Source organism: Canis lupus, chromosome 6 (genome assembly GCF_003254725.2).
Source record: "Canis lupus dingo isolate Sandy chromosome 6, ASM325472v2, whole genome shotgun sequence".
Lineage (NCBI taxonomy): Eukaryota > Metazoa > Chordata > Mammalia > Carnivora > Canidae > Canis > Canis lupus.
Genome location: NC_064248.1, coordinates 25,914,253 through 25,941,110, shown reverse-complemented (window position 1 = coordinate 25,941,110; position 26,858 = coordinate 25,914,253). Strand labels below are relative to the sequence as shown.

Sequence of the window (26,858 nt, the reverse complement as noted above, 5' to 3'; positions counted from 1 at the left end):
GGTGGGCATGGAATCGGCTTACGATTCTCTTTCCCTTTCCCTCTGCCCCTCCCCCACCATCCCCCCTTGCTCATGTGCACATGCACACGCTCTCACTCTTTAAAAAAATAAAATGAAAACTCAGCAATACCAAATCCTGTGTCCCCTACACTAGGCACTGAGAAAAGTAGTTCATATATATTTTTTTACTCAATCCACACCACAGCCCTATTAGGGAAAGTACTACTTATATCCTTTTGCAGATGGAGAATTAGAGGCTCACTCACAGGGGTTAGGAGGCTGAGCGCCCAAGGTCATAGAGCTGGCATGTGGCACAGTTGGGATGGACACTCAGTCCAGCAACATTTTTCCTTCTCTTGCCTCAGAAAGTCTCACCCATTCCCCATTCCACTGACTCTGCTATATGACAAAAACAAGACTCGGAGTAGAAATACAGTGCACGTACGCATTTGAGTTAGGTCCTCAAGCTGGCCTGTAAGGCAAGAAGCATCAAGAGTCACAACGTGCCTCAAAAACCCCTCACAAAAGTGCCATGTGGGAGACCTTCCCATCATCCCCCTAGAGTCCAGCAGGGTCAGGTTTGCTTCCAACATGAGAATGGACGCTCCTTCAGGTGGACAGTGGACAAGGAAGCTGTCTTACGTGTACAGGGGACTGATCTGAAAAATATAATACTAGCATCTAAAACTTATATAGTACTTATTAATGTGTCAGCCCTCATTATATGGATTCTTGATTGCACTAAATGATTTTATCCACGTGTTGATTTACAAGATCAGCCTATTATTACCTCTTGGGGCTAGAGGTCACATACTACCATCATGGCTCGCTTTCCTGAAGATGCCTAGAGAGAGCCCTGGGCATGTGGTGGGCATGTGACCTCGACTCCTTGCACTTGCCTCCACACCTCTCGCCCCACTGAAAGCATAAGGCCCCAGGCAGAGGCCCCTTTTGGCCAGGTCTACAGGAAATACTGGTTTAATGGGAGTTGTTCAATTTCTTTAATGCAGGGGTTCTCAGCTGGGCCCATTTTGCTCCCCAAATATGCCAATGTCAGGAGATGTCTGAATTGTCACCACTAGGGAGTGGATGTGGCTAAACTTCCTACCATACTTGGGATAGCCTCACAACCAAGAATCTCCTGGCTCAAACTGTCCACGTGGACTGAGGCTCAGGAACCCTGACTTAAAGGGAAAGCATGTGACCTGGGGTTTTCCCTCATTAATCCACTGCACAAATTGGAGAGTAGAGAAAGAGGCCTCTGAGACCTGTCACTGTGGCTTTAGATTAGGTCTCTTCCTGCTTCCTCAAGACACAGGAGTCAAGATTGAAATTCCTTTTGGGGTGCCTGGGTGGTATAGCTGGTCAAAGACCGGCTTGGTATAGCCAAGAGTCTTTGGCTCAGGTTGTGATCTCAGAGTCATGGGATCAAGCTCCAAGTCGGGCTCCATGCTCAGTGTGGAGTCTGCTAGAGACTCTCTCCCTCTCCCTCTGCCCCTCTCATCCTCTCTCTCTCTCTCTCTCTCTAAGAAAAAAAAAAATAAATCTTAAAAAAAAATCAAAGTTCCTTTTGAAATTCATTTGGACCACTGCTGGACCATTTCTTTACTCTTCTGTGTGGAAACTGAGCCATGTGGAGCCTGCGTTTATAAAGATGACATATGGATTGAAGAATCACTTTCAGAGCTGAATCACACCGTCTAGGAGGAAGCATTTAAAAGTGTGACGGTAACGTAATGTGCTTGTTTTTACATGAACAACCAAAATTTATATATCTGAAAGAGGATCATCCTTGTACACTTGTCTCTGAGATGCTGGCATTGCTCTGGGGGAAATGTTCGCTACAAACTGGCTTCAGAGCTACTTGCAAGACACCTGTTGAAGCTTCAGGGGGACAATTAATCAAATCTTCCCTTCTCCATCTTCTAAAACAATCGAGAAATAATTGAGAAAATAAAGGAGAAATACCACAAACATGTGAATCACTCGCAAGGCTTTTAAAAAATACCAGTGCCCAGACCTCAGCCCAAGAGATTCTGTTGACTGGTTTGGGGTAGGGGACTGGATGCCAGTGTTTTTCAAATGCTTCCCAGGTGCTTCTCATGGGGTCAGGTTAGATATACTGTGTTAGATGTAGAACAAAGTATCAGTTGGATTGGTATCTTGGCTGGATTGTAGAAAGTGGCCTGACCCCACTATTTGTTCTTCTGGAATTAAACTTATCTGACTACTGGAAAACAGTATGGAAGTTCCTCAGAAAGTTGAAAATAGAGCTACCATATGACCCAGCAATTGTACTACTAGGGATTCACCCCCAAAATACAAATGTAGTGATCCAAAGGGGCCTATGTACCCCAATGTTTATAGCAGCAATGTCCACAAGAACCAAACTACAGAAAGAGCCCAGATATTCATCAACAGATGAATGGATAAAGAAGATGTGGTACACACACACACACACACACACACACACACACACACACAATGGAATACTACCCAGCCATCAACAAATTGAAATCTTGCCATTTGCAATGACATGGATGGAACTACAGGGTGTTATGCTAAGTGACATAAGTCATTCAGAGAAAGACCATTATCATATGATCTCACTCATACGTGGATTTAAGAAACAAAACAGAGGATCATAGAAAAAGAGAAGAAAAAATAAAACAAGATGAAATCAGAGAGGGAGACCAACCATAAGAGACTCTTAATTACAGGAAGCAAGCTGAGGGTTGCTGGAGGGGTAGGGGTAGGGAGACCCGGTAACTGGGTGATAGGCATTAAGGAGGGCATTTGATGGAATGGGCACTGGGTGTTATATAAGACTGATGAATTACTGACCTCTACCTCTGAAACTAATGATACACTATATGTTAATAAATGAATTTAAATAACATTTAAAAATAAATAAATAAATAAACTTCTCTGACCCAAACACAGAGCAGGCCTTGTCGCGGCAGGGTCAAGCATGATCAGCAGGCTCACTGAAGGAGCTACAGAGAATGCTACCCGTTGTGGGCAGGAAGGTCCCACACAGGAGAGGAGGGCTGGGAGATCTCTACTACCTTAATCCTATCCAGCAGAGGACCGTGGACCTCCACATGAAAACTCACCAGGTTCCCAGACAGGTAAGTCAATTCTTCCCTGGGAGGAGTAAATACAAGACAACAGAGAATAAATCAAATAATAAAATGAATATAAGAGAGCCCAGAGGTGTTACTTTAGTGCAAAGGTAGGTGGACTTTAACCATAAAGAGCCAGACAGTAAATATTTTAGGCTTCAAGGGCCATCTCTAGTCTCTGTCCCAACTCCTCTGCCATTGTAGCAGAAAGCAGCCACAGACAACATGTAAATGGATGGCCATGAAAGTGACATAATAAAAATATATATATTGGGTCTCTGCCCCTACTTCCTGACACAAAGCTCCTAAAACCCTTGTAATTTCCTATGTGATAGGGGTGATGGGAGCAACTTTTGTTATAATATTTGGTCCTAGTCCCTGGTTCATGACACAAGAACTTCTAAGACCCATGGAATCTTCAATCGATGAGTGTCTTCTTGTATACTCATGAGGTAGTTTCCAGATAGTTTCAGGGTGGGGGTGGGTTGCCAGAAAGACCAGGGCAGGATTTAAGGGCTGGACCTTTCAGCCCATCCCAACCCCCCAACCTATGTATCAAGCCCATGTAATGCTTTTCTGTATGTTAAACTTCAACAAAAAGTCAACTTTAAAAAACAAACGAATGGGGTTGCTGTTTGCAACTGATCTCGAAATACATGAAAAAAATATAAACTGAAATATGGAGAGATGGGTAGATGTGTGATAAAGCAAACAGCAAAATATTCATTGTAAAATCTAGATGGTTGGGAATAGGGGTGTTGACTGGATAATTCTTCCAATATTTTTTTTAAAGGTTTTCAATGAAATGTCGAGATAATAAAAAATAAACACACAAATTCAACTGTTTTACTTTCATAGCTGTTAACTTGCTTCTTCCTCTTTTTTAAAAAGCAGGCTCCATGCCCAACGTGGGGCTTGAACTCACCACCCTGAGATCAAGAGTCACTTGCTCTTCTGACTGGGCCAGCCAGGTGCCCTCATTAATCTGTTTTTTTTTTTTTATGCCACAGAAATATCAGCTTCTAGGTCTGTGTGGCTACCCTGTTCACAGGCTGGCCACAGGGTTGTTGGATCCCAGAGCAGAAGGGAGCCTGGTAAATCGTGGGGGACACAGGAGTGAACCAGGCTGCCCTATCTGGAGAGATATCGAGGACCTCCTGGTGGGTCCTCCGGCCAGGTTATCCCAATGACCACAATAACCAGATGACACGTGGCCAGAAACACTGGCCTGGGCCTGAACAGAAGGGTCTGGCACCCTGATGCTCTCTAATCACAACAGCAAACAAAATATTCAAATCAAGGGGCACCTGAGTGGCTCAGCTGGTCAAGCATCTGCCTTTGGCTAACGTCGTGATCCTGGGGTCCTGGGATCAAGTCCTGCATGGGGCTCCCTGCAGGGAGCCTGCTTCTCCCTCTGCCTGTGTCTCTTCCTCTCAATCTGTGCGTCTCATGAATAAATAAATAAAATCTTTAGAATAAATAAATAAACTTAGTTATACCAGTGGGCGTGCAGTGGATCTTACTGTGGTTTTACTTTGCATTTCTGATGACTAATGAAGCACAGAATCTTTTCAGGCGCTTCTTTGTCATTGCTGTGTCTTTTCATGAAGTGCGTCTGTTCAAATCTTTGCCCACTTTTTATTGGATTGTGGAGTGTTTGTCTTATTACTAAGTTTCTGGAGTTCTTTTTTTTAAGATTTTATTTTTTTATTTGAGATTGAGAGAGAGAGAGAAATAGAGTGTGAGCATGAGCAGGCGGAGGGGCAAAGGGAGAAGCAGACTCTCTGTTGAGCAGGGGGCCCAATGTGGGGCTCGATCCCAGGACCCCAGGAATCGTGGCCTGAGCCAAAATCAAGAGTTGGATGCTTAACTGACTGAGCCACCCTGGCATCCCTGGACTGTAAATTTTGACAATAGCTATCCAAATGGACAAACACATATGCTTTGACTGAGCAAACCCACTGCTGGGTTTTCAGCTCATAGTACATCTGGACACATCCAGGGAGACATGTTGAGGGTGACCACTCCAATAATGTTCCTAACTGCAAAAAACCCTGGAATGAATCCCAATGTTACCAACAGGGGACTAATTAAGTAAATTCTTCAACTCCTGGAGTTAATGAAACATCATGTGGTCATTAAAAATAATTAGAGGGATGGGACGCCTGGGTGGCTCAGTGGTTTAGCATCCGCCTTTGGCCCAGGACGTGATCCTGGAGTCCTGAGATCGAGTCCCGCGTCAGGCTCCCTGCATGGAGCCTACTTCTCCCTCTGCCTATGTTTCTACCTCTCTCTCTGTGTCTCTCATGAATAAGTAAATAAAATCTTAAAAAAAAAAAACCAATTAGGGGGAATCTGCACTCCACATTAGCCACACTGATCTCCTTGCTATTTCTCCGTGTAAGGGCTTTTGCACTTGGTATTCTTTTTGGCTACAATGCTCTTCCTACATCCACGTCCACATGGCACACCTCCAATCTCCTTCACAACTCGGCTCAAATGTCACCTTCTCCGTGAGGCCCTTCCTGGCCACCTTGGAAAAAACCGCAATCCTCACCCTACTCCTCCCTGTTCTCCTTCCTTCATTCTGTTTACTCCTTAGCACTGAACATCATCTCTACATGGCATCATACAGTTACTCGCTTTGTTTACTACCTGTCTTCCCACGTTCAAGTCGTCATCTGATGAAACCAGAATTGTGGTCTAATTTGTTCATTATTGTATCCACAGTGCCTGGCTCTCATATACACATATAAAATATGCCAGTATGAAAAGATGTCCAAGATGTATTATGTGAAAAGAGCAAGTTACAGGAAAGTATATATATTCTGGATACTAGAGGTAGCGGATGGAGATACACACACACATTCGTGTACACCTACCATGTATACACATACGTACATGCACACACTTACATACACATCCGTGCATATATTCCTAGAAAGAAGCCTTGTTAAAAGTAAATTACCTTTAAGTAGGGAGAATTAGGGACTTTTACTTTTTCATTCTACTCTCTCCTATATGGTTGTACTATATATACACATATATATGTATATATGTGTATGTGTGTATATATATCCTTTCTAATAACAACACTGAAAAGCCATGAGAATTCCTTTACCCTTATAAACCCTTTGTGTCACCACATGCAGGTGACATGCACCCATAAACCACAAGGTAGGGAGGAATAGAGCCCAGATTTTAAAATATTCTGCTTCTCTCCTGTGGAGCCAGGCTGCGCCCCATCTGTGCAGGTCACATCACCTGGGAAAGGGGCTTGTTTGCTGAGCAGGATGCTTCTGTCTGCCCAAATTTTTATGGGTGGAAGCAGGGAAGCCATTTGAAAAATCTGTACAGATGAGCACAAATTGACTCAAGTTTCTGCTCCTGAATTCTTCACACTCAGGCAGCCAAAGAAAAACCACTAGAAATGAAGAGAGGTTAAAATGCCATAAGGAGAATAAACATGCCTCAAATAGGCGCATAACTGGAGCAGACTGGCTCTGAGCTGGCGCCAACCTGCCCTTCACAGAGTTCACTACCCCCACCCCGCAAACTCCAAGACCAGCAGACCTCCTTGCTCTAGCTCAGGGTGTCACCATCCCAGGGGGGCGCTGTCCATGCACTGTGGGGTGTGAGCAGCATCCCTGACCTCCACCCACTGGATGCCGACAGCACCCCTGGAGTTGTGTCAACCAAAAACGCTTCCAGACACTGCCAACCATCTGCTGGGGGACAAAATCAGCCCAGCTGAAAACCGCCGGTCTAACTATTCTTCTACATCAGCAGGTACACTGTGCTTGCCAGCCAAAAGGAGTGTGGCGAAATCACTACGAGGACCACTCTCGTTAGCTTGAATTCCTCGAGCCTGGCGTTCAGTGAGGTGGGATTCCCCAGTGCGGACGCTCACGGTGAACTCAGAGGCAACAGGTGCTTAGGAAGGCAGCACAGCAAGCTTGTCCATGGCCCAGGCTGGCTTTCATTTGCACCCTTGGGTGTCTGTGGCCGAGATGGCTGTGAGGTCACCAAAGCCTCTTCTTCCTGGACAAGCAGCTGGACTACAATCCTGGCCTCCCCTGTAGAGGGAGCTGTAGCCAATACGGTCTGAGTCGAAGTGGAAGGGACAGGTAGAACTTCCAGACCTGGTCTATTAAAGCTTCCCACACAATCCTCATCTCTCTCTCTCTTCCCCTCCCCTAACCACCAGCTGGAGGTGAAACCCTCCAAGGCCTGAGAAGGTAGCAGAGCCACAAAACGGAAGGGGCCTGGATCGCTGAATCCTTGCATGGAAGGCAGCTCATGAAAGGACCCACAAACACCAGTGTGCAAGCAAGAGATAAGCTTCTTCTGTGGCAAACCACAAACCAGTGTGGCTGACCTACTACCACAGCCTTACCTGACCTTAGCTAATACAGTAACTTTTAGCAAGTCACCTGAGCTCCCTGAGCTTCGGTTTCCTCCTCTGTAAAATGGGCATAACCCTACTACCTCCCTTGTTTAGTTGTTGAGGATCAACTGAGAGAGTCCTGGGAATGTGCCTGGGACTTACTAATAAGCCTTAATGAAGCCTGCCTCTTACTAAAGTGGAAAGAGTGACCATTGAATTTCTGCCCTTCTCTTTTTGCCTCTTGTGCCTTCTTTTCTGAGTCATGCTCAATAACCTGGGAAAGAATGATTTGCCGTAGTCCTCAAACGCCTTAGTGCCACACTGGGCTTTAGGGAAACTTCCTGTAGTAAGGATGGGGACCCTCACGTTATCACACGGTTGTCCATGCATCTTCTAAGTGTCCTGGCCCCTCCTTACCAAAGACATTACTGAGAGGCCTGAACAGGAATGGAAGAGGATCCCACCCATGAATCACCCATAGGCTGCCTCTCCTCTGCTTCTCCAGCCCTGATCAAATTAAACAGAGTAAGACCTAAAAGCAATCACATCATGAGAACTTTGACACTGAGCCAGTGGACACTCTTCCCAGGCCCACTCCGGGACTGAGGATCACAAAGAGAGTGGCTGTGAGTCAAGCCCCAAAGACCCTACCTTGCCTGGCATTAGCTCCCGGACAGAGAGGGAAGGCCGACCCCTTCAGCTCACTCTGCTCATCCTTCACCCACCTGTTCGTGGGCGAATAATGCCCTTGCCCAGCCCGTCTCTAGAAATGATTGCCATTATAAGCCAACTACATCCTACTTTAATGTGGGGGGTTGGGAGTTAGGCAGAAACCCAGGGGAGCATTTTCACATCAACTTACACACAGGGAAAGAGAAAATCACACCCACTGAGCATCTGCTATGTGCTAAGTATCCCTGCACGCATGTCATCTCACTCCTTCGTGAAGGCAGAAGCCACATCTGTTGTGTTCACTGGTTTCCCCGCTGCCTAACAGTCTCAGGCACACAGTAGGTGTTCAATAAAGACTTGTCATCTGAGCTTACCGTGACCCCTACTTGTTGCTCTGACCTCATGTGTGTTTCATTTACAGCATTAACTAGGCTCTGGCCACTTGTGCCTCCTTGCTCATTCTGGCCCCAGGGCCTTTGCACTTGCCCATTCCTCTGCCTAGATGCTCCTCTCCTCCATCTTTGCACAGCCGGCCCTTTCTCAGCTTGTATTACCCAGTTTAAAGTGATGCTCCAGCCCCTGTCCCCATATTCTATTATTTTTTAGGTGTTGATTTGTCTTGCCCCAACTAGCATACTAGCGTCAGGGAAGGATTAATTATTTCTGCCTTTCTGCTATTTCTCCAGCAACCAGGCACAACACCTCAACATAGTAGGGGCTTGATAAATATTTGAACCTGTGTAACTCCATGACCGAGAGCCCAGATTCTAGACCCAGATGACCTGACTTTGAATCCTGACCCCAGGACCTTGGGCACACTACTTCTGCTAGCATGGCCTCAGTTTCCCTGTTCACAAAATGATGGTAATTCCTACATCACAGTGCTGCTATGAAAGCTAAATGAGTTAATTCACACAATACACACGGAGCAGCCCCTGGCTTAGAGGGAGTGCTGTGTATTTGTCTACTGTCTCTGTCCAAAACAGAATGGGTCCCCTCAAGGTAGACCTTAAATGCATCCGACAGAAAATGGAGGCTCAACGAGACGCAAAGGTCCTGCTTGAGATGCTTCAGCAACCAAGCTCTTCGGACCTGGCTCTCTGACGTCTAAGCCAAAGCTATTTTCACAATGTTTCCCTGAGATGCAGGGAGAGGAGTGACACTCAGCCTGTGCTCCGCAGTCCCTGGGCTTTTAAAGGTTAAGCCTTCTCCTGCTGACTGGCAGCTCGGGGTTGGGGCAAGGGACAGAAGGGCTGTCCGGAAAGGATATTCTCGGTTTCTGATTTATCCTCCTTGCCAGGCCTCATCTCGCAGCTACCAGGTGGTGGCCTGGGCTGCTTCTCGCCAGTAGGAAAGCACAGGCAAACTGAACCTAGCCTTCACCAGCTCCCCTTTCCCACTCCTAGCCAGGGGCTCTGCAGGGACACTTTGGTTGGATAAATTCCCGGCACCCTGATGGTTTCCCCCGTGGGGATTTGCCTGGAATGAGGCTCCATCCAAAGGCACCAAATCATGAGACAGCCATGCAAATGGAGTAAAACTCCCCAGGAGTCCTGGCAGCTGGCTTGGTCTTTAAAGGCTGCCACCGGAACCCAAAATGAATGTTTAAGATCCAGCCAAGTTTTCCCGCCTGGGTGGATGGACTTTGGCAGCTTCAAGGAGCTCTCTGGAGGAAAGGAGAGGTTGGGGGTGCCATTGCGGCCTCTGTGCTCTGCCAGGAGAGCCCCAGGGTGGCAGGTGTCTGCTTCCATCTCCTGACTGCTTGGCTGGAGCACCACCTCCGCCCACACTGGGGCTCAATGCCTCAATCCACTGAGCCCTCACTAAGGGCTGAGCGCTGGGCTAAGCACATTACATACACCATTTCCTTTTATCCCCACAACATCCTAAGAGTTGGGGGCCTGAAACCTACAGGCAAGGAAAACTTCATTCAGGAGAGTTAGGCTGCTTGCCAAGATAGACAATTGTCCTTTACATCTAATCCATGAGCACTTTCTGTTGACTCTGCCTCTTACATTACATCCCACTGAGTTTACTTCTTTGAAACCCTTCCACCACCTCCCTGGTCCAAGTCACCATCTCCTTTCCTGCAGACCAGCACTGTAGCCTCCCACATGGTCTCCTGGCTCGCCCTCTTGTCTTCTGACGATCCTATTCTCCATTCAACAGATGGAGTGAAACTTCTTTTTTTTTTTAAGATTTTTTATTTATTTATTTTTTATTCACAAGAGACACAGAGAGAGAGGCAGAGACATAGGCAGAGGGAGGCGAAGCAGGCTCCATGCAGGAGCCCTATGTGGGACTAGATCCCAGGACTCTGGGCTCACTGCCCTGAGCCGAAGGCAGACGCTCAACCACTGAGCCACCCAGGTGCCCCTAGAATAATACAATAATAATAAAATAATAATAATAATAATAATAAAACATCACCATAGCACTTCCCTGGTCAAAACCCTCCAAAGGCTTCTCAATGCACTCAAACAAACAAACAAACATGAGCTTCTAATCCTGCAGGTTTTACTGGGCCTGCCCTGCTGCTGTTCCAAACTCACTCTGCCTTCTGTGCTCTGGACATACAGGGGTAACATGGGAGAACAGATGAAGTGATGAAGTGTCTTCTTGTTATTCAAAGTATGGTCTTCAGACCAGCATCAGTGTTACCAGAACTTACTGGAAATACAGATGCCTGGGTCTCTCTCAGACTTACTGACTCAGAATAATCCACACTTTAACAAGATCCCCAGGAGATTCATATGCTCATTGAAGTGTAGTGGCTAAGAGTGAGGGAGACTCCGGAACCAAACAACTTGGGTTGGAAGCCTGGCCTGGCTGCTCACCAGCTGGAGGACTTGGCACAAGTGACGAGTTACTTCCTGTGTAGTGAAGAATTCCTCTTCTCCAAAGAGAGATCTTGGTCTACGCTCTTGGCTCCTGGGAGGTCATCTCTACGCTTCTGGACTATCCTGCAGGTGTCTTTGCTTGCCTAAGAGCTCTGGCCACAGATGGTGTGACTTACGGTGAGAGCTTTGGGGTTCCTTAGAGGTATTAGCTGGACCTCCAGGAGACACTGGAGACTGGAGTTACCTACCAGAGAGTACAGGATCGAGCCCCAGTAAAAGCTCTGGACGCCAAACATCAGTAAGCTCCCCTCATTGGCAATACTCTGTGCATACTGCACACTTAGTGACTGGGAAGAGGCAACACCGTCCATGACTCCATGGGTACAAAATGACTGGAAGCCCTGCATCTGGACCTCTTCTGGACTCTGCCCCGTGTGTCTCATCCCTGGGCTGATTTTATTTTGTAAAATAAAATGTGTTTTGCCATCACAAAACTGTGCTTATATAAGTAGCACCTTCCTGAATCCTATGAGTGATTCTCATTAATTACTGAACCTGCAAGGTCACAGGGACTGTGAATTTCTCGCCAGCTGGTCCGAAGTGAGGGCAGCCCTGTGGGGACCAGTCCCTCAGATTTTGCAACTGGCTTCACTCACTGCCATTCCCTTCTTTGAACTTCGGTCTCCCTAGCATTTCTCCCCATGAAAAATGGCCATAGAGCAGATCACACCTTATATGTTAAGTGAAAGATGAAATGCAATTAACGAACACACAGGGGGTTCAGATAAATGTAAGTGCAATGTCCCCACAGTTCAGTCAAGGAAACTGGGGCTCATGGAGGCAAAGCCACAAGCCCACAGTCAGAGTCTGAAGCTAGGTCTGGCTGACTTGACCCACAGTGCGATACCGCCTCCTCGAGACGGGTTAACGCTTTCCACAAAGGGGAGGACAGTCATGGTTCAGCTGAGCCGGTGTTCGGGGAACCTGGTAAGGAACTCATGGGACCCCTGGAGGGAAGTCACCACTGCCATCCTTTTTTTTTTTTTTTTTTTTAAGATTTTTATTTATTTATGCTAGACATAGAGAGAGAGAGAGGCAGAGACACAGGAGGAGGGAGAAGCAGGCTCCATGCCGGGAGCCCGACATGGGACTCGATCCAGGGACTCCAGGATCACGCCCTGGGCCAAAGGCAGACGCTAAACCACTGAGCCACCCAGGGATTCCCACCCCCCCACCCCCCCCACTGCCATCCTAATGCTATCTACTGCTTCTCTTCTCTCCTCTCTTTGGGATTCATGTGGCATCAATATTAGGCTCCATTGTTCTCTTTTTCCCCCTTCTGTTCTCCTTTCCCCCAATCTTTTTATTCTGTCGTTTGCAGTACATAAATGCTCTTCATCTATGGGTTCGTTCACTCTTTCCTCGATCATCTACATTCTGCTAGAGAGTCCATCCAGTCCATCTGATTTGTTACTGTACTTTTCTGTTCGAAGTTTTTCACCTGGTTCTATCTTCTATCTTCTGTTTCTCTACTAATCTGCAATATTCTCTGTCTTACCATTCTTTTCAAGAGGATTCACCCTTCCTTCTTGGAGCATGGTTCATAGCAACTGCTTTAAAGTCTTTGTGTGATCACCCCAACATCTGGGTCATCCTGTGGTTGGTGTCTGCTGATTATATTTCCTCTGAGAATTTGCCAGGCTTTGCTGGTTCTTTGTGAATCAGGTTATTCTGGGTTGTATCCAGGACGTTTTGAATATTATGTCATGAGACTCTAGGTCTTGTTTGAATCCTACTAATTATATTGATTTTTTTTTTAGCTGTGCTGAGCAACTGACCAGGTTCGGTTCAGCCCACATGTTCTGAGCTGCCTTCCGTGTGCTGTTATGCCAAAGTCAGTTCATCTCTAAAGTCTCTGCAGTGCTCTTCATATCTGTTCCTCATTTGTGTCTTCGGGAGCCCGCTACAGACCTGGGCCGTAGTCTACACCACAGTTCAGTTCTCAAAGTCTCTTGTATACTGGTTAGGGTCATACCCACTTGTGTGTAGCTCAGGGGTGAGCCCAGTTCACATATAAGTTGACGGGCTTCCTTCTGGGCACTGTTCTCTCTCTGCAATATTCCCTATGCTCTGGCTCCCAGGGGCCCACTTTCTGATTACTTTCTGCCTAGAAAGTGGAGGCGTTCATCTCCTCCCTCTGCCACTTACTTCCTGTGACCGAGTCTGGATCTGGAGCCAAGCACCTATTGCCAGCTCCTCCCATGCACCACCAACCCCAGGGCACTGTGGGGAACGCAAATCGGTCTGGTTCTGTGGCTGAGCTGGCACAGCTTTAGTGTCAATCCCTGCCTCCTGGACACTGCACCAGCTGGCAGCTTTGGGGTGATGACGATTAGGTGAGGGCCCTGGTCGGGAGGCGACCAGAGGCAGCTGGGCCGAGTTCGTCACCTCAAAAGTGCCAGCATAACTCTTAAAAACAACAGGCATGATTTTCCGAGTGGCTAGCTCTAGGATGGACAGGTCCATGTGTTGATTTGCCTTTAATGCTCATAATAGGAATGATTTGCTGCATTTCACACTAGACAAAGTCCAGGACCCAGAGAGGTAGAGCCATCTGCTTGGAGTCACACAGCAGGGCCAAGGAGCTAACAGCAGGGCCAAGATTCAAACTCAAGTGTGAATAATTCCAGGGTCTGCTCTTCTGTGGCAAGGTCCATCAACAACAACATCATCACCATCATCATCACATTTGGTATTTACTGAGCACTAACTATGTACAAGGCGCTGTCTAAAGCTCTTTATATTATGTCCTGAGGTTGGAAGGTTGGAAGAGGAGGAAATTGAGCTACAGGAAAGAGAAGTTGTTTGCTCACGATCACACATGCTTGCTGAGCAGTAAAGGTGACATGTGAACCAAAAACTGTATCTCGCTCCAACCCATGCTCTGAGTAGCCATGCAACCATTTCTCTAGCAGGCAGAGCTGGGCCTGGGGCCCCCATAAGTCGGGCAGGAGAGAAGACAGAGGCTGTGGGCAGGCTACAGGGAGGATGTGAGGCCAGATGCTGGGGAACAGTGCAAACCCACAGCATCTCTCCATCCATCTCAAGGGACTTTCTGGCTCTTGCAGAATGGCTATGCCCCTCTCAGACTGGCTTCCTCATCTCTCCTCTGCTGGAAACCCTCAGCGTCTCCACTGTCCTGCTTCCTGAACCCCAACGCTTTCACAGCGTGTCCTCTGGTGCCCATTCGGCCCTGAGGCCTCCCCAGGCAAGTGGGTGGCAGCGCTGCTCCATCCTCCCCTCTCCTCCTGTGCCACGCCTCCCCACCCGCCTCATCTCACCAGCAGATTCAATTAACCAATTTGATGCTGTAGCTGCAGAAAGCCAAGCAATTATGGAAGCAGACCAGGTGCCTTGGAACTCACTCTCAACAGAGAGGCCTGGGAGGCCTCCAAGCAGACATCGGAGTGGGGAGGGAGGCAGAACAGTGTGGGCAAATGCTGCCAACCCAGGCTGTGCGAGAGAGCCAACTGGAGAGCTGTGAAAAACACACCCCTGTCCCCAAATGCAGATGCCCTGGCTGATTCAGCTGCTCTGGCCTGGGGCCTGGGAATCGGGATTTTTTTTTTTTAAAGTCCCAACATCACACCAATGACTGATGGGGTTAGAAGTCTAATTGATATGCAGGGGGAAGGATCACTGCTCGAGTCTGATTCCTTCTGATGTGCATGCACTATCACTCCCCCAGACGCATGTCCAGGGGCTTCTGTGTATCTGCTCCCCAAAGCGTGGTCTGTAGACCCACAGCACTGGCCTCACTGGGGTGCCATCAGAAAGACAATCCTAAGCCACAGCCCAGACCAACTGAATCAGAATCTGCATTTTAACAAATCCCTGGGAGATGTTAAGGATGAAGGTGCCACGCTCTCTAGCCCTAGCTAGACGCATTAAGGGTTGGCAAAAAGCTAGGAATGTCAGTCACTGGTCATTGCCCTGGTTTCTCTTCTTGGGTGCTGGGAGGCTGCCAGAGGCTGGTTATCACTGAGCCCGTGCCCAGGGCAATTCCTGCAGCAGCTGCCTTGAGAAATTCTAACAGGACAGCGGGATGGCCGAGCATGGGTCCTCCATGCTGACCCCTGTTAGCTCGTTAGCTCCCAGGGTGAAGTAGGGGGTTGGCCTCAATTTCTCTCCCCAACCTTAGCTTCCCTTCTGGGCTGGAGGCCTGCCCGGTCTCTCCTCACTCCCTCCAGGCCTCTGCGCCCAGCTCACGTATCACCTTCTCGCTTTCCAGACAGGGTCGGGCACTTGCAACATACCTCGCTTTGCTCCTTCATAATCCTCAGACCAATTCACAGTTGCATCATGATTGGTGTGGCATTTAGTCTAATGTCCAACTGTCCTCCTGCTAGATGTAAATGCCATGAGAACACGGGTCATGAATGTCTGGATCTCTATTGAATACACAGCACATAGTGGGTGCTTGAAAAAAAAAATTCAATCCATGGAGACTGATGTTTGGTCAGCTCCCGCCTCAGGGAGCTGACCCTTACCTGCTCCCGCCCCTGCCATCAGAGGCTGCCTCTGTTCTGTCTCCATCAATTTGTCTACGCGAGATACCCCATATACCTGGGGGGCACAGTCAGTTGAGCGGCCGACTCTTAGTTTCAGCCCTGGCGTGATCTCAGGGTCATGGGATCGAGCCCCGCATCAGGCTCCCCGCCCAATGCAGAATGCACTTCTGATTCTTTCTCCCTGTCCTCCCTGCTGCTCTTCCCCACTCGCTCGTACTCACTCTCTCTCAAATGAATAAATAAAATCTTAAAATTTTTTTTAAATAAATAAATGGAATTCCACAGTATTTGACCTTTTATATCTGGTTTATGTCACCTCACAGAATATATTCAAGGTTCATCCATGTGGTAGCATGTGACCATTTCCCTCTCCTGAAGGCTGTGTAACAGTGCACTGAATGAATAGATCACATTTTCTTTATCCATTTATTCTTCTATCAATGGACGCTGGGCTACTTCCACCTTTTTTGCTACTGGGAATAGTGCCACTTACGAGCACGGGTGCACGGATGTCTGTTTGAGTCCCGCTTTCCATTCCACTGGGGATATACCCAGAAGGGGAATTGCTGGATCACATGGTGATTCTTTTTTTAATTTTCTTGAAAAGCCATCATCAAGCTGTATTTCTTTCTTTTTTTTCTTCCCCCACTTCTAATAATAGCCCACTAACCTCAGTGGCCAATTCCACATTACTTTTCTGGAAGGCCTCTGGGCCGCATGTCACTCTCACAAGTTGAGAAGCAATTTTCCCTCTTTTTTTCAACTTCAGCTGCAGAAAACCACCTGATTGAAAATTGCAGAAGAACCCTCATCCCACACAGGAACGGAACTGCTCAGAAAGCCCGGCCCGCCAGCTAATTACAGGCTTTTACCAGGATTCTCGGCAAACGCTCCAAGTGCAGCTCAACCTTACTTCTGTTATGAAGTGTTTGGAAACAAGCTAATAGGCTAGGTTTCAGATCCTTAGCTTGGAGGCGACAGCTCTTTCCCCTAGCTGATAAATAAAGCAAGTTAGAACATCATGGATTCTAATTCGGCACCATTGCAGCTTCGCCTAGAGAGACACCAGCTCAAACCGCACTTCTTTTGTAACTGCAGGCAGGACCCTTCATGTAAAATGTCATCCCAGCTGGGATTTCCACTCATAGCTATGGTTCTGAACCCTGACTGAGCACTAGAAATATCTAGGATGCAAAAATACATATACACGGGGGCGCCTGGGTGGCTCAATTAGTTCAGCGTCTGCCTTGGGCTCAGGTCCTGATCCTGGTGTCCCTGGATCAAGCCCCATATGGAGCTCCCTGCTCAGCAGGGAACCTGCTTCTCCCTCTCCTTCCACCGCTTCCCACTTATCTTCTTTCTCCCAAATAAATAAACAAAATGTATATTTTCAATGGGCTTTAACCTGACAAGAGGCACCCCTGAGCTAGGGGCACAAAACCCCAACAGTTAAACAAGAGAAGCTTGCGTTCCACAAATGGAGAGCAGGGGCCTTGCCTGGTGAAGACTGCTACCTGAAACGTAGTGGGTTGAATGAGAGATGTATGGGGGGCAGGGATACTGCCCCAGTTTGAGGCTTTGGCCTGATGGGGTTCACATATGGGATTCAAGGGGTTCTAAACAACCTCTCAATGGAAGGCAAAACTTCTTATTGTTTAGGGTATTTCTCTCGGAAGGTGCTCCAGAGTTCTTATCACATTATCTTAAGCTCCATCACATACCCCTTACCTCCCCGCACCCTCCCCTACCCCCACCATGTGTAACCTCTGCCTTTATCACGGTATCACATCACCAGGGGATGGTATATAGAGCAACTATTAAAGAGCTAGGTCCATTCACATCTGCATCACCCTGGAGGGACTGGACACATTCATTTGTTAATGAAACAAAAGTAAGTTTGAGAGTGGGGTCCACAGAATGGTCTGAAAAGCTCCCCAAACTGGAGGTCTGATTTGTTCACTGCTATATTCCGAGCACCTGGAAACAGAAAGTGCTTCATACGCACTTCCTGAATTAATGAATAACTTCTTAAAAGAGCTGAATCTTCTGTATGTGGATGATGTTTGTGGGAATGAGGAAGTGTGAAATTAGCAGTGTGTGTGAAATGAGGAAAGAAGTGTGAAATCAGATGCTCAACGGTTGAGCGTCTACCTTTGGCTCAGGTCGTGATCCTGGGGTCCTGGGATCGAGTCCTGCATCAGGCTCCTCATGGGGAGCCTGCTTTTACCTCTGCCTGTGTCTCTGCCTCTTTCTGTGTGTCTCTCATGAATAAATAAATAAAATCTTGAAAAAAAAGTGTGAAATGATGCATACCAAGACATTGAGGTGGTGAGTTCAGGGAGAAGGGAATGGAGGGGGGATGAAGAAGAGACTAACACTGCCTTTTAATAATAGTTCACAGTTACTAAGTGCTTGCTGTATACTAGGCACAGTGCCCAACACAGATTGTCTTCTTTTCATCTTATCCAAATAACAATTCTTCAAGACGTCCTTGTGTGGTTATACCCATTTTACAGATGAGAAAATGTAAGCATACAGATCTTGCTCAAGGCTACAGAGCCCAGACCAAGGCCCTGGCCCTACAGCCCCCACATTTAACCCCTCTACTCTTCTGATTCTCCGTCCAAACAAACCTTTTGGTTGTGTCATTCACTGTGACAAGCATGTAATACTTTTGTCATAAAATCTTCAGTAAAATATAAAAGTGTCAGGGCTTCCCTTCTGGGCACTCAATGCCCCCTGGGGTCCCCTCCCAATCTAAATGTGCAACACTCAGTCATTTATTCTCAGTAGGGACTTGGAAATCAATATTCCATGCCTGGGTCTTACCTTGGTTCAATTTAGTTCCCACTGCCTGCTCCCTACCATTTAAAGATTCAGTGCAATCATTGTCTTCTGCTTGACCCGAAACCTTGGGGACAGTGGGACCTGTGGACAGCAGCCATCACCGGCTGCAGATAGGACTGTCATACCTGCTTAGGGCAGGCAGCTCCTGATTGGATGCAGACTCTCTGGGTGACAGGCCCTAAGAAAACCCAGAACCAACCTGCTTCAGAGGAGTCTTGGAGCACAGAGCATTTGCAATCTTAGTGATGAGAAGCAGTTAAGCCTGTGCAGAGGAAGCCTTGCATACAAGGGTTTTTTAAGCCATAGCCTTCTTTCTTGGGGGACCTGCGGATAAGGGTTTTAGACTAGATCTAAACAGATTAGGCTTTACTAATTACTCTGGAGCACGACTCCTCACTGTGATGTCAGGTCCCCAATGCCAGCACTACCTGGATGTTTGGGGAAATGTAGACCGCTTGGTCTTCAGAGCTAGTAAGACCAGAGCTGGAATCTTGACTGTACCAGTCTGAGACCACGTGGATTACTTGGGTTTGAGGCCTCAGTCTCCAGCCCTGTAAGCTGATGAGGATTATGCTGATTGGACAGCGTGAATTATGATGAATATTAGCAATAAAGTATGTGAAGCCCCTGCTGTGATCAGGACACAGGAAATAATAACCATTACTTCCATTAACTCGATGTTGTGGGAGCCAGCTTCTAAAATGGCTCCCAATGATCACTAACTCTCAGGATTTATGCCACTCTATAACCCCCTCCCCTGGATTGTGATGAACCTAGTGGGTTGTTTCTAATGAATAGAATATGGCAAAAGTGAGAGGATGTCATTCCTAAGATTAGGTTATGATAAGACTCCGGCTTCCATCTTGCTCACTCTCTCTTGCTCCCTCACTTGCCCACTTTGACGGAAACCATCCGCCACATTGGGAGTTGCCCTACGGAGAAGTCCACATAGTGAGAAATGGAGGAAGGTCTCTGGCCAACATCCAGGAAGGAAAGGAAGCCTCCGATCCAATGCATCTCCACTGTGAGGAACTGAATCCTGCCAACCACTATCAATGTGAGTAAGCTTGAGAACAGATCCTCCCCCACAGATGAGCCTTGAGATGAGACTGCAGCCCCAGCCAATACCCTGACTGCAGCGTTGTCAGAGAACCTCAGTCAGAAGCATGCAGCAAACCTACGTCTGGGTTCTTGACCCACAGGAACTATGAGCTTAATAAATGTTTCTAAGTCACTCAGTTTATTATGCAGTAATAGACAACTAATACGCATTGAAAACAGCAGATTACATTCAACCAGAGTGGCACATGAAGCCTCTACTTAAAAATTATGTTCTCTAGGAAGCTTTCAAAATCCTCCTCTCCAAGTTAGGTGACATATTTCTCATTATTTCCCTGTTGGACTATAAGCTCCTTGAATCACCACATCATCAAAAGTAACAGAGTGAGCACTTATTATTATTTCAAAGTTGTAAGTCACTTAATCTCACAAACCTCTGAAGCAGGTACTAGGATTGCCCACATTTTACAGATGAAGAAACTGAGGCTCAGAGGGGTCAAGTAACATGTCCAAGGCTTCAGCAATTATGTGGAAGTGTCAAGGAATCTGGCTCCAAAGTTTACATTTGTAGTAAATATGCTTTATGGTTCTATGAATCTCACCCAAGGTCACAAGTGGTAAATGGATTCAAACCCAGGTAGCTGAATACCAGACATTACCCTGTCTAAACCCCTTCTATCTCTAGGACAAGAAGTGGAAGATGTCTCACCTGGAGTTCATCAGGGTCTGAACCACTGCCTACCTGTAAACACTAAGCTGGCATTTTCAAGTTCTTCTTGGGGAACTTTGAAGCTGAAGGATTCATTGTAAAAAGGATCGATTGTGCCTCTTAAGAAGGATGTCTTCTTTGTTTTCACAAGCTTGAGTCCATGTACCAGCTGGATTTTCACAAAGGGGTCTGAGAACCGGACACAGCATAATAGAATGTTGGAGCTCATGAAACTCAATCCATCCATCCATCCATCCATCCATCCATCCATCCATCCATCCATCTTCCCTTCCATCTGAAAATCCAACTACCGACCCATCCTTTCATCTCTTTTATCGCATCAGTCCGTCTGTCTTTCCATCCCCCAGTCCAGGTATCCAACCCTCCTTTCATTCATCCATTCTCCCATCCATCCATTATCCACCCTTTCTTTTTTCCCATCCAGCTGCTTGTCTGGTTCATCCCTTTCTCTCCTCTTTCAGCCATCCAAAATGTATTGAGCTCTTCCCACATGTCAGGCATTGTATTCATTGTACAGATGAAGAAATTAAAGACTCAAGATAGGAAATGGTCTGCTTAAGATCAGACTAGTGGAAGAAGAGCCAGACCCAGAGCCTGCCCTGGTTTTTTGTCCCTAGAAACCCATTATCATGTCAGTGAGCCCACGGCTCCACACACAGGAGTACGGAGATGGCTGACTAATGACTATCATTCTTAGATCCCTTTACAGTTTACAAAGAGATTCATGTACATTATCCAACTTAATATTTATTTAAACAACCCAGTGCTATCTATTTTTCAGATGGAGAAATTGAGGCTTATGGAGGTTAAGTATCTTCCCCAAGGCCATGTCATTTGTAAGCAGTAGAATGAGAACTAGTTTCCAGGCAGTTTGACTCCAGAACCCTCAATCATTTTATCAAACTGTCTCTCCTGTTGTGCTAAGTCTGAAACTCTCCAGCCTCAACATCATTCCCTCCACTGGCCCCTTCAAAACCTCTATTTTTATAATGTGGTTTTTGAGAATGTAAGTTGTCTTCTAAATGCAGCTGTCACTTGATAGCAAAAGTAATTTATTTTAGCTACTGTACTTAGAGGAGACAGCAGTTTCTCCACTGAGCTGAAGAGGTCTCAGAGATCCTGGCTACTTTCACGATAATATCTTTTGCTGTCATGGGAGAAGCTACATAGAGATGGAATGTAATCTGTTCCATTTCATGAAAAGTCATGTTTGAATTGGTTTGCTATAAAGTAGACACTTTAAATATAACAGTCTTTCCAGAGCTGATTTATAAAGATTCAAGGTGCATTTGAAATGAGCTGGCAAAAAAACCCTCAGGGCGTGCCCAAAACTCCGTCAGATCAGAATGCGTGGTCGGTGCCTGCCGCTCCTGCCACCAGGAGCATGGCATCTCCATCCTGCGATGGAGCATCTGGAAAGGCAGGTGACTTCCTCGGGGCTGTGTGTGCATAGAGGATCCAGGTCAGTAGTTATCCCACGAAGTCTCGGTCAAATCCCCAGTTCGAATGGGGTTATGGAGAGAGCATCATTTACCTGCCTCATCTTAAGAGACATCTGAGTGTTTATTTTCCCTCTTGATCTAACATCCTAGTTCTAAATGCTCTTTGTTTACCCTCACAGGGTTTTATGAATAGTATCTGGAATTCAGGGGAAAAAAAATCGAGGCTCTGTATCAAACAAACATAGATGCCTCGTTAAGGAAATGGGGAGAGAAGGGGTTACACTGTACCTGAACCTTGGCTCACATCGGTCTGAAGAAGTTGCTTGGCTCGAATGACATCCACATTCAGTCTCCCAGCACTTGGGAGATAATTCAGTGACAGAAGCAGCTCCCCCAGCTCCACTTCATTCTGCAAAGAAATGATCAGAAAGTTGCTTTTTTCTTGTATTCCTTTTTGTACCTATCATGCAGTAAAGTGATTCTTGCAGCTCACAAATGGGCTTCTGTGGGTGGATCAGTTGACAGTGAGTGACTCTTCCTTTGACTTCTTTTAGCCTCTGTCCCCAATTATTCCATCTATCCCAGAAAGTTCTTGTAGCACCTGAGTGGCTCAATCAGTTAAGCGTCCAACTCTGGATTTTACCTCAGGTCATCATGACCTCAGGGTCGTGAGATCGAGCCCCACGTCAGGCTCTGCATTCAACGGGGAGTCTGCTCCAGGTTCTCCCTCTCCTCTGCCCCCCCCCTGCTTGTGCTCTCTCTCTCTCTCTAATGAATAAATAAAATCTTAAAAAAAAAAGAAAATTCTTTCTGTTCTTAGGATGCTAAACAGCAGCAACAACATACTAACAACAAGGTATCAATAATAATAAATGCTAAATGTCAAGTTCCAAGCTAAGCACTTTATACGTGATAACCAGTTCAATCTTCATAATGAATCTGTAAGATGTTAGTATTACTTTTATTTAATAGGAGAAAGTGAGGATCAGAACAATGAAATGACATATCCAAGACCACACAGAAAGTGGTAGCACCGGCATTTAGACCCAGGGAGGCTGATTCCAGATAATCTGACTGCGATGCTATTTTGCCTCCCACCAGGATCACTGGGAGCAGGATACCCTACAGAGCAAGTATGTGGGTGAGAAATCTGTTCTCAACCTGCAGTCCACAGTAGACCCCATGCTTCTAGTCTCACTGCTGCAACACTCAGCCTATGACATTGCTTGTTAAAAAAACATGCAATCCCTTGATGTCGACACTACCACACTGGTGGGAAATTCATCCAGAGCATGGTGCCTTCCACACTTCCAAAAGTACCTAGAAAAGAGGAGGCCTCCACTTCTCTGTCCCACTTTTTCAAAAATGTTTATTGTAAAAACTTGCAACCATATACAAGTTACACGGGCCAGCATAAGGAATCTCCATAGACCCACCACCTAATAGTAACATGATCAGAATACTTCCTTTGCTAAAGGATGTTTCATTGCGTCTTACTCTGTACTTATCTTGGTCCATATAATAAAATACCATAGACTAGTAGCTTATAAACAGAAATTTCTTTCTCACACTTCTCGAGGCTGAGAGTCCAAGATCAGGGCACTAGCATGGTTAGGTGTGGTCACACACTTCTCGTGTGTCCTTGCTTAGTGGAAGGGACTAGAGAGTGCTGTAGGGCCTTGTATGTAAGGCACTAACCCCATTCATGGGGATTCCAGCTTCATGACCCAATCACCTCCCAAAGGCCCTATCTTGCAACACCATCACATTGGAAGTTAGGACTCCAACGTGTAAACTTTGGAGGAGACACAAACATTCAGATCACAGCACATCTATACATTGACTTGCAAAAAATTTTGGCTGAATATTTAAACCACATCCCAGACATGATGTCACTTTACCTGTATATCCTTCAGAGAGTATCTCTAAAAGATAAGGACATTAAAACAAATATTTTTAGTATGGGAAATTTCTGATCATTCAAAAGAAGGCAGAAAAGTACAAGGAAACTCCTCATATCCACCACTACTCAGATTCAACAATTATCGTCTCATAGCCAATCTTGATTTACCTATACCCTCATTCAATGCCTCATATCATTCTGAAGTAATTCCCAGATATCATATTATTTCTCAATATTTTAGTATATATCTCTAAAAATATGATTGATCTCTTTATCCATCTAACCATCCACCAGCTATTCATTCTCCAACCACCCATCCACCATCCATTCATTGATCCTTCCTTCCACCATCCATCCATTATCCATCTACCCATTCATCTATCCATTCATCCATCCATCCATCCATCCATCCATCCATCCATCTATCTATTCACCCATAATCTCTGTCCATCCCTTTTCGTTATCAGTGATTCTAGCAAATTTATGCCAAGTGGCAGCTCTAGAACATAGCTTGGCACATGGGAGATACTCAATAAACACGTGTTGATTGGACTCCTAGTCAAACCAAAAGATTTCTGTACTAAGTGACAAGTCCTTAGACAAGAAACAATCTTACACATTAACTCAGAGGTTGCAACTTGTCAGCCTGTAGATGTGTTTTATTTGGCCTACATCAAGCTTAAACATAACTAATTGATAATTATGATAAAATTCAAGAATCAAGATACCTCACACTTTCAAAAAAAAATCTGGATTTCCTGCCTTTCTTAAAAAATTAGAAGGTCTAGCAAGGCTGGACCCACATTCCCACCTGGCAACATGTGGCCACAGTGTGGTGTCCCCCTAGATGGGACCTGCCTCCATTTCATGAGGTCCCCATCCTTCACTGCTTTACATATGAGTTTGTAGGTTTGTCAAGACAGAATGGTCAACTCAGTATCCTGAGTAATCAAGGAATTTCAGAGCCCCTGTACACAGTGGCTAGGAGTCCCCTCTCCTTATTTTTTAAGATTTTATTTATATTTGAGAGAGAGACAGAGAGCGCAATCATGTGTGCATGAGTGGGAAGAGGGAGAAGCAGGCTCCCCACTGAGCAAGAAGCCCAATGCAGGGCTCAATCCCAGGACCTGAGACAGAGGCAGATGCTTAACTGACTGAGCCACCCAAGCACCCCTCCCTCTTGTTCTTAAAGGCCTGGAAGATGTAGTCCTCAGGACCTGATCCTGTAGACATATTTATCCTGAGACAACAAATGCTGAGAATTCTGCTGGCTCCCAGGCCAAGGAGAAGCCATTCATATCCCTATGGACTTAGAGCGAAGCCTTCCCTGCTTTTACAAGTAACCAGCTGCTCAACTCATGACATAGCTTTATAGGTAAGGATCATAACTTGTAATTTAGTCTGCTGAGTTGGTGAAATATGGATTCAAATCTAGTGTCATCATGGGTGGTTCATTTAGAGAGGGAGAGAGGGTTGCAACTGAGGAACAAAACAGTATGGTAGGAAATTAGCCTATAGACCAGTGGTTCTCAAATGGGGACAGTTTTGCCACCACCACCAGCACCGATGTCTAAAGACATTCTGGATTGTCACTCCTGAGGTGAGGGATGCTCCTGGGATCTACTGTGTAGAGGCCAGGGATGCTGTTCAACACCCTGCAATGCACAAGACAGCTCCTCAGCCCCCCAAACAAAGGATGATCCAGCCCAAAATGGCAACAGCGCTCAGATTGAGAGACATGGGACAGAAGAGAGGAAGGAGGACAGATGTTTCTTTTACAATAGCAAAAAAAGTACATATCCGTTGACTCAATATTTCCATTTCTAGGAACTTACTCCACTGACGTACCTCACTATGCGTCACCATGCATGCACAAGGACAAATGCACTATCGTGACCTTGACAGATTGACTGTGGGCCATGATATGTAAGGAGTGGGGAGAAAGATAGTTCCTGCCTTCATGGAACATATACTTTGGGTGAGGGGGTCGGAGACAGAGAGTAAACAGACTAAAGGAGACACAAGTGAGGTGATTTCAGATCATGCTGAGTACTAGGGAGAAAAATCCAGCAGGATACGGAGATGAAGGGCCCTTCTGGGGTGAGGGAAATACTCTGTATCTTGATTATGGTGGTGATGACATGGGTGCATTTGCCAAAAATCAACTATTTAAAATGTACATATTTATTGTATGCAAATTACACCTTGATAAAGTTGATTAAATTGGGGAGGATCCAAAGTAAACCAAATAGGACAGAATATTTATCAGCACTTGTCAGATCTGGGAGATGTGTACCTGGGTGTTTACTATTTTATGTTGGAAATGCTTCATTTAAAAACATAAAATAAATATTTAAAAAGCAAGCATGACAACCCAGGCAGGATAACAGAATGGGGACTGATGAGGCGCACGTGGGGGCCACCAGGTCAGCCACGGTGGTCAGGCAAGGACTCAGAGGTGAGGTTGGAAGAAGGGCTGAAGGAAGTGAGATGGGCAGGGGGACACACGAACATGGGGGTGGGAAGAGGGAGAAATCCAGGAACACAGTGAGGCAGTATGGCTGGAATGTGCTAAGAGGTGGGTTCTGGAAAGGTCCATGAGAGCTAGAGAAAGCTACCGAGAGGGACAGACCTGTGGGAGCATGCCCACTCCCAGCTTTATAGGAAATGGTAAAAGGAGTAAGGCTGGCTACCAGGCTCTCATTGCCTAAGGGAGCCCTCAAGCTCCTGTTCAGAGTGGAGAGAGCAGCTCTATTCCTCCCACCCAGGGGAGGGGGGCATTGACCAAGCTTCACCAAGGCCGCTGCCTGGTGTCATCTTCTATCTTCCCCTTTCTAAGAAGATTGTTTTTCATCTCAAAAAAGGGAAAGCTCTTTTATTCTTTCTTCCTTTTGAAGGATACAAGCTGCTGCTCTCTCCAGCCCTGCCTCACCCCCAAGACAAGCCTAACAAGGTTTTCAGGAAGTATTTTTCCAAGAGAGGTCATCCCACCGACCCAGCCATTCTTTCTCTCTGCCTGGCCTTGGGGGTGATCAGTTTGTAAGACAGCTGTCTGGAATTCAGGGGACAGTTGGTAGAAACAAAAAAGAGGGCTAACCGAGCAACATGCAAGGGTTTGCTGATTTATTCAACAAACATTTATTCTACTGTTACTCAGTCCTAGGCACCAGGACATCATGATCATAATAATTATGGAAGACTTTTATCTCAAAATCACCCTAGGCTGGGTATTGACTCGGGCATATAAGGCTGAATCTCATTTCTTCCCCTCAAGAGCTCTAG

At 46.3% G+C, this 26,858-nt stretch overlaps 1 protein-coding gene across 4 annotated transcripts in view; it reads right to left on the bottom strand.

Annotated features, from left to right (window-relative positions):
• Positions 1 to 26,858, bottom strand: part of SYT17 (synaptotagmin 17) — a 75,523-nt gene that overhangs the window by 8,703 nt on the left and 39,962 nt on the right. For 3 of the 4 annotated variants that reach the window (XM_025416401.3, XM_049110927.1, XM_025416400.3), the window contains exons 6-7: positions 21,962 to 22,082; positions 20,244 to 20,399 (exon numbers count right to left, since the gene is read on the bottom strand). In XM_025416401.3, the coding sequence (XP_025272186.1) occupies positions 20,244 to 20,399; positions 21,962 to 22,082 (277 nt within the window). The remainder of the gene's footprint in view (positions 1 to 20,243; positions 20,400 to 21,961; positions 22,083 to 26,858) is intronic. The other variant, XM_049110928.1, reaches the window with a different exon arrangement.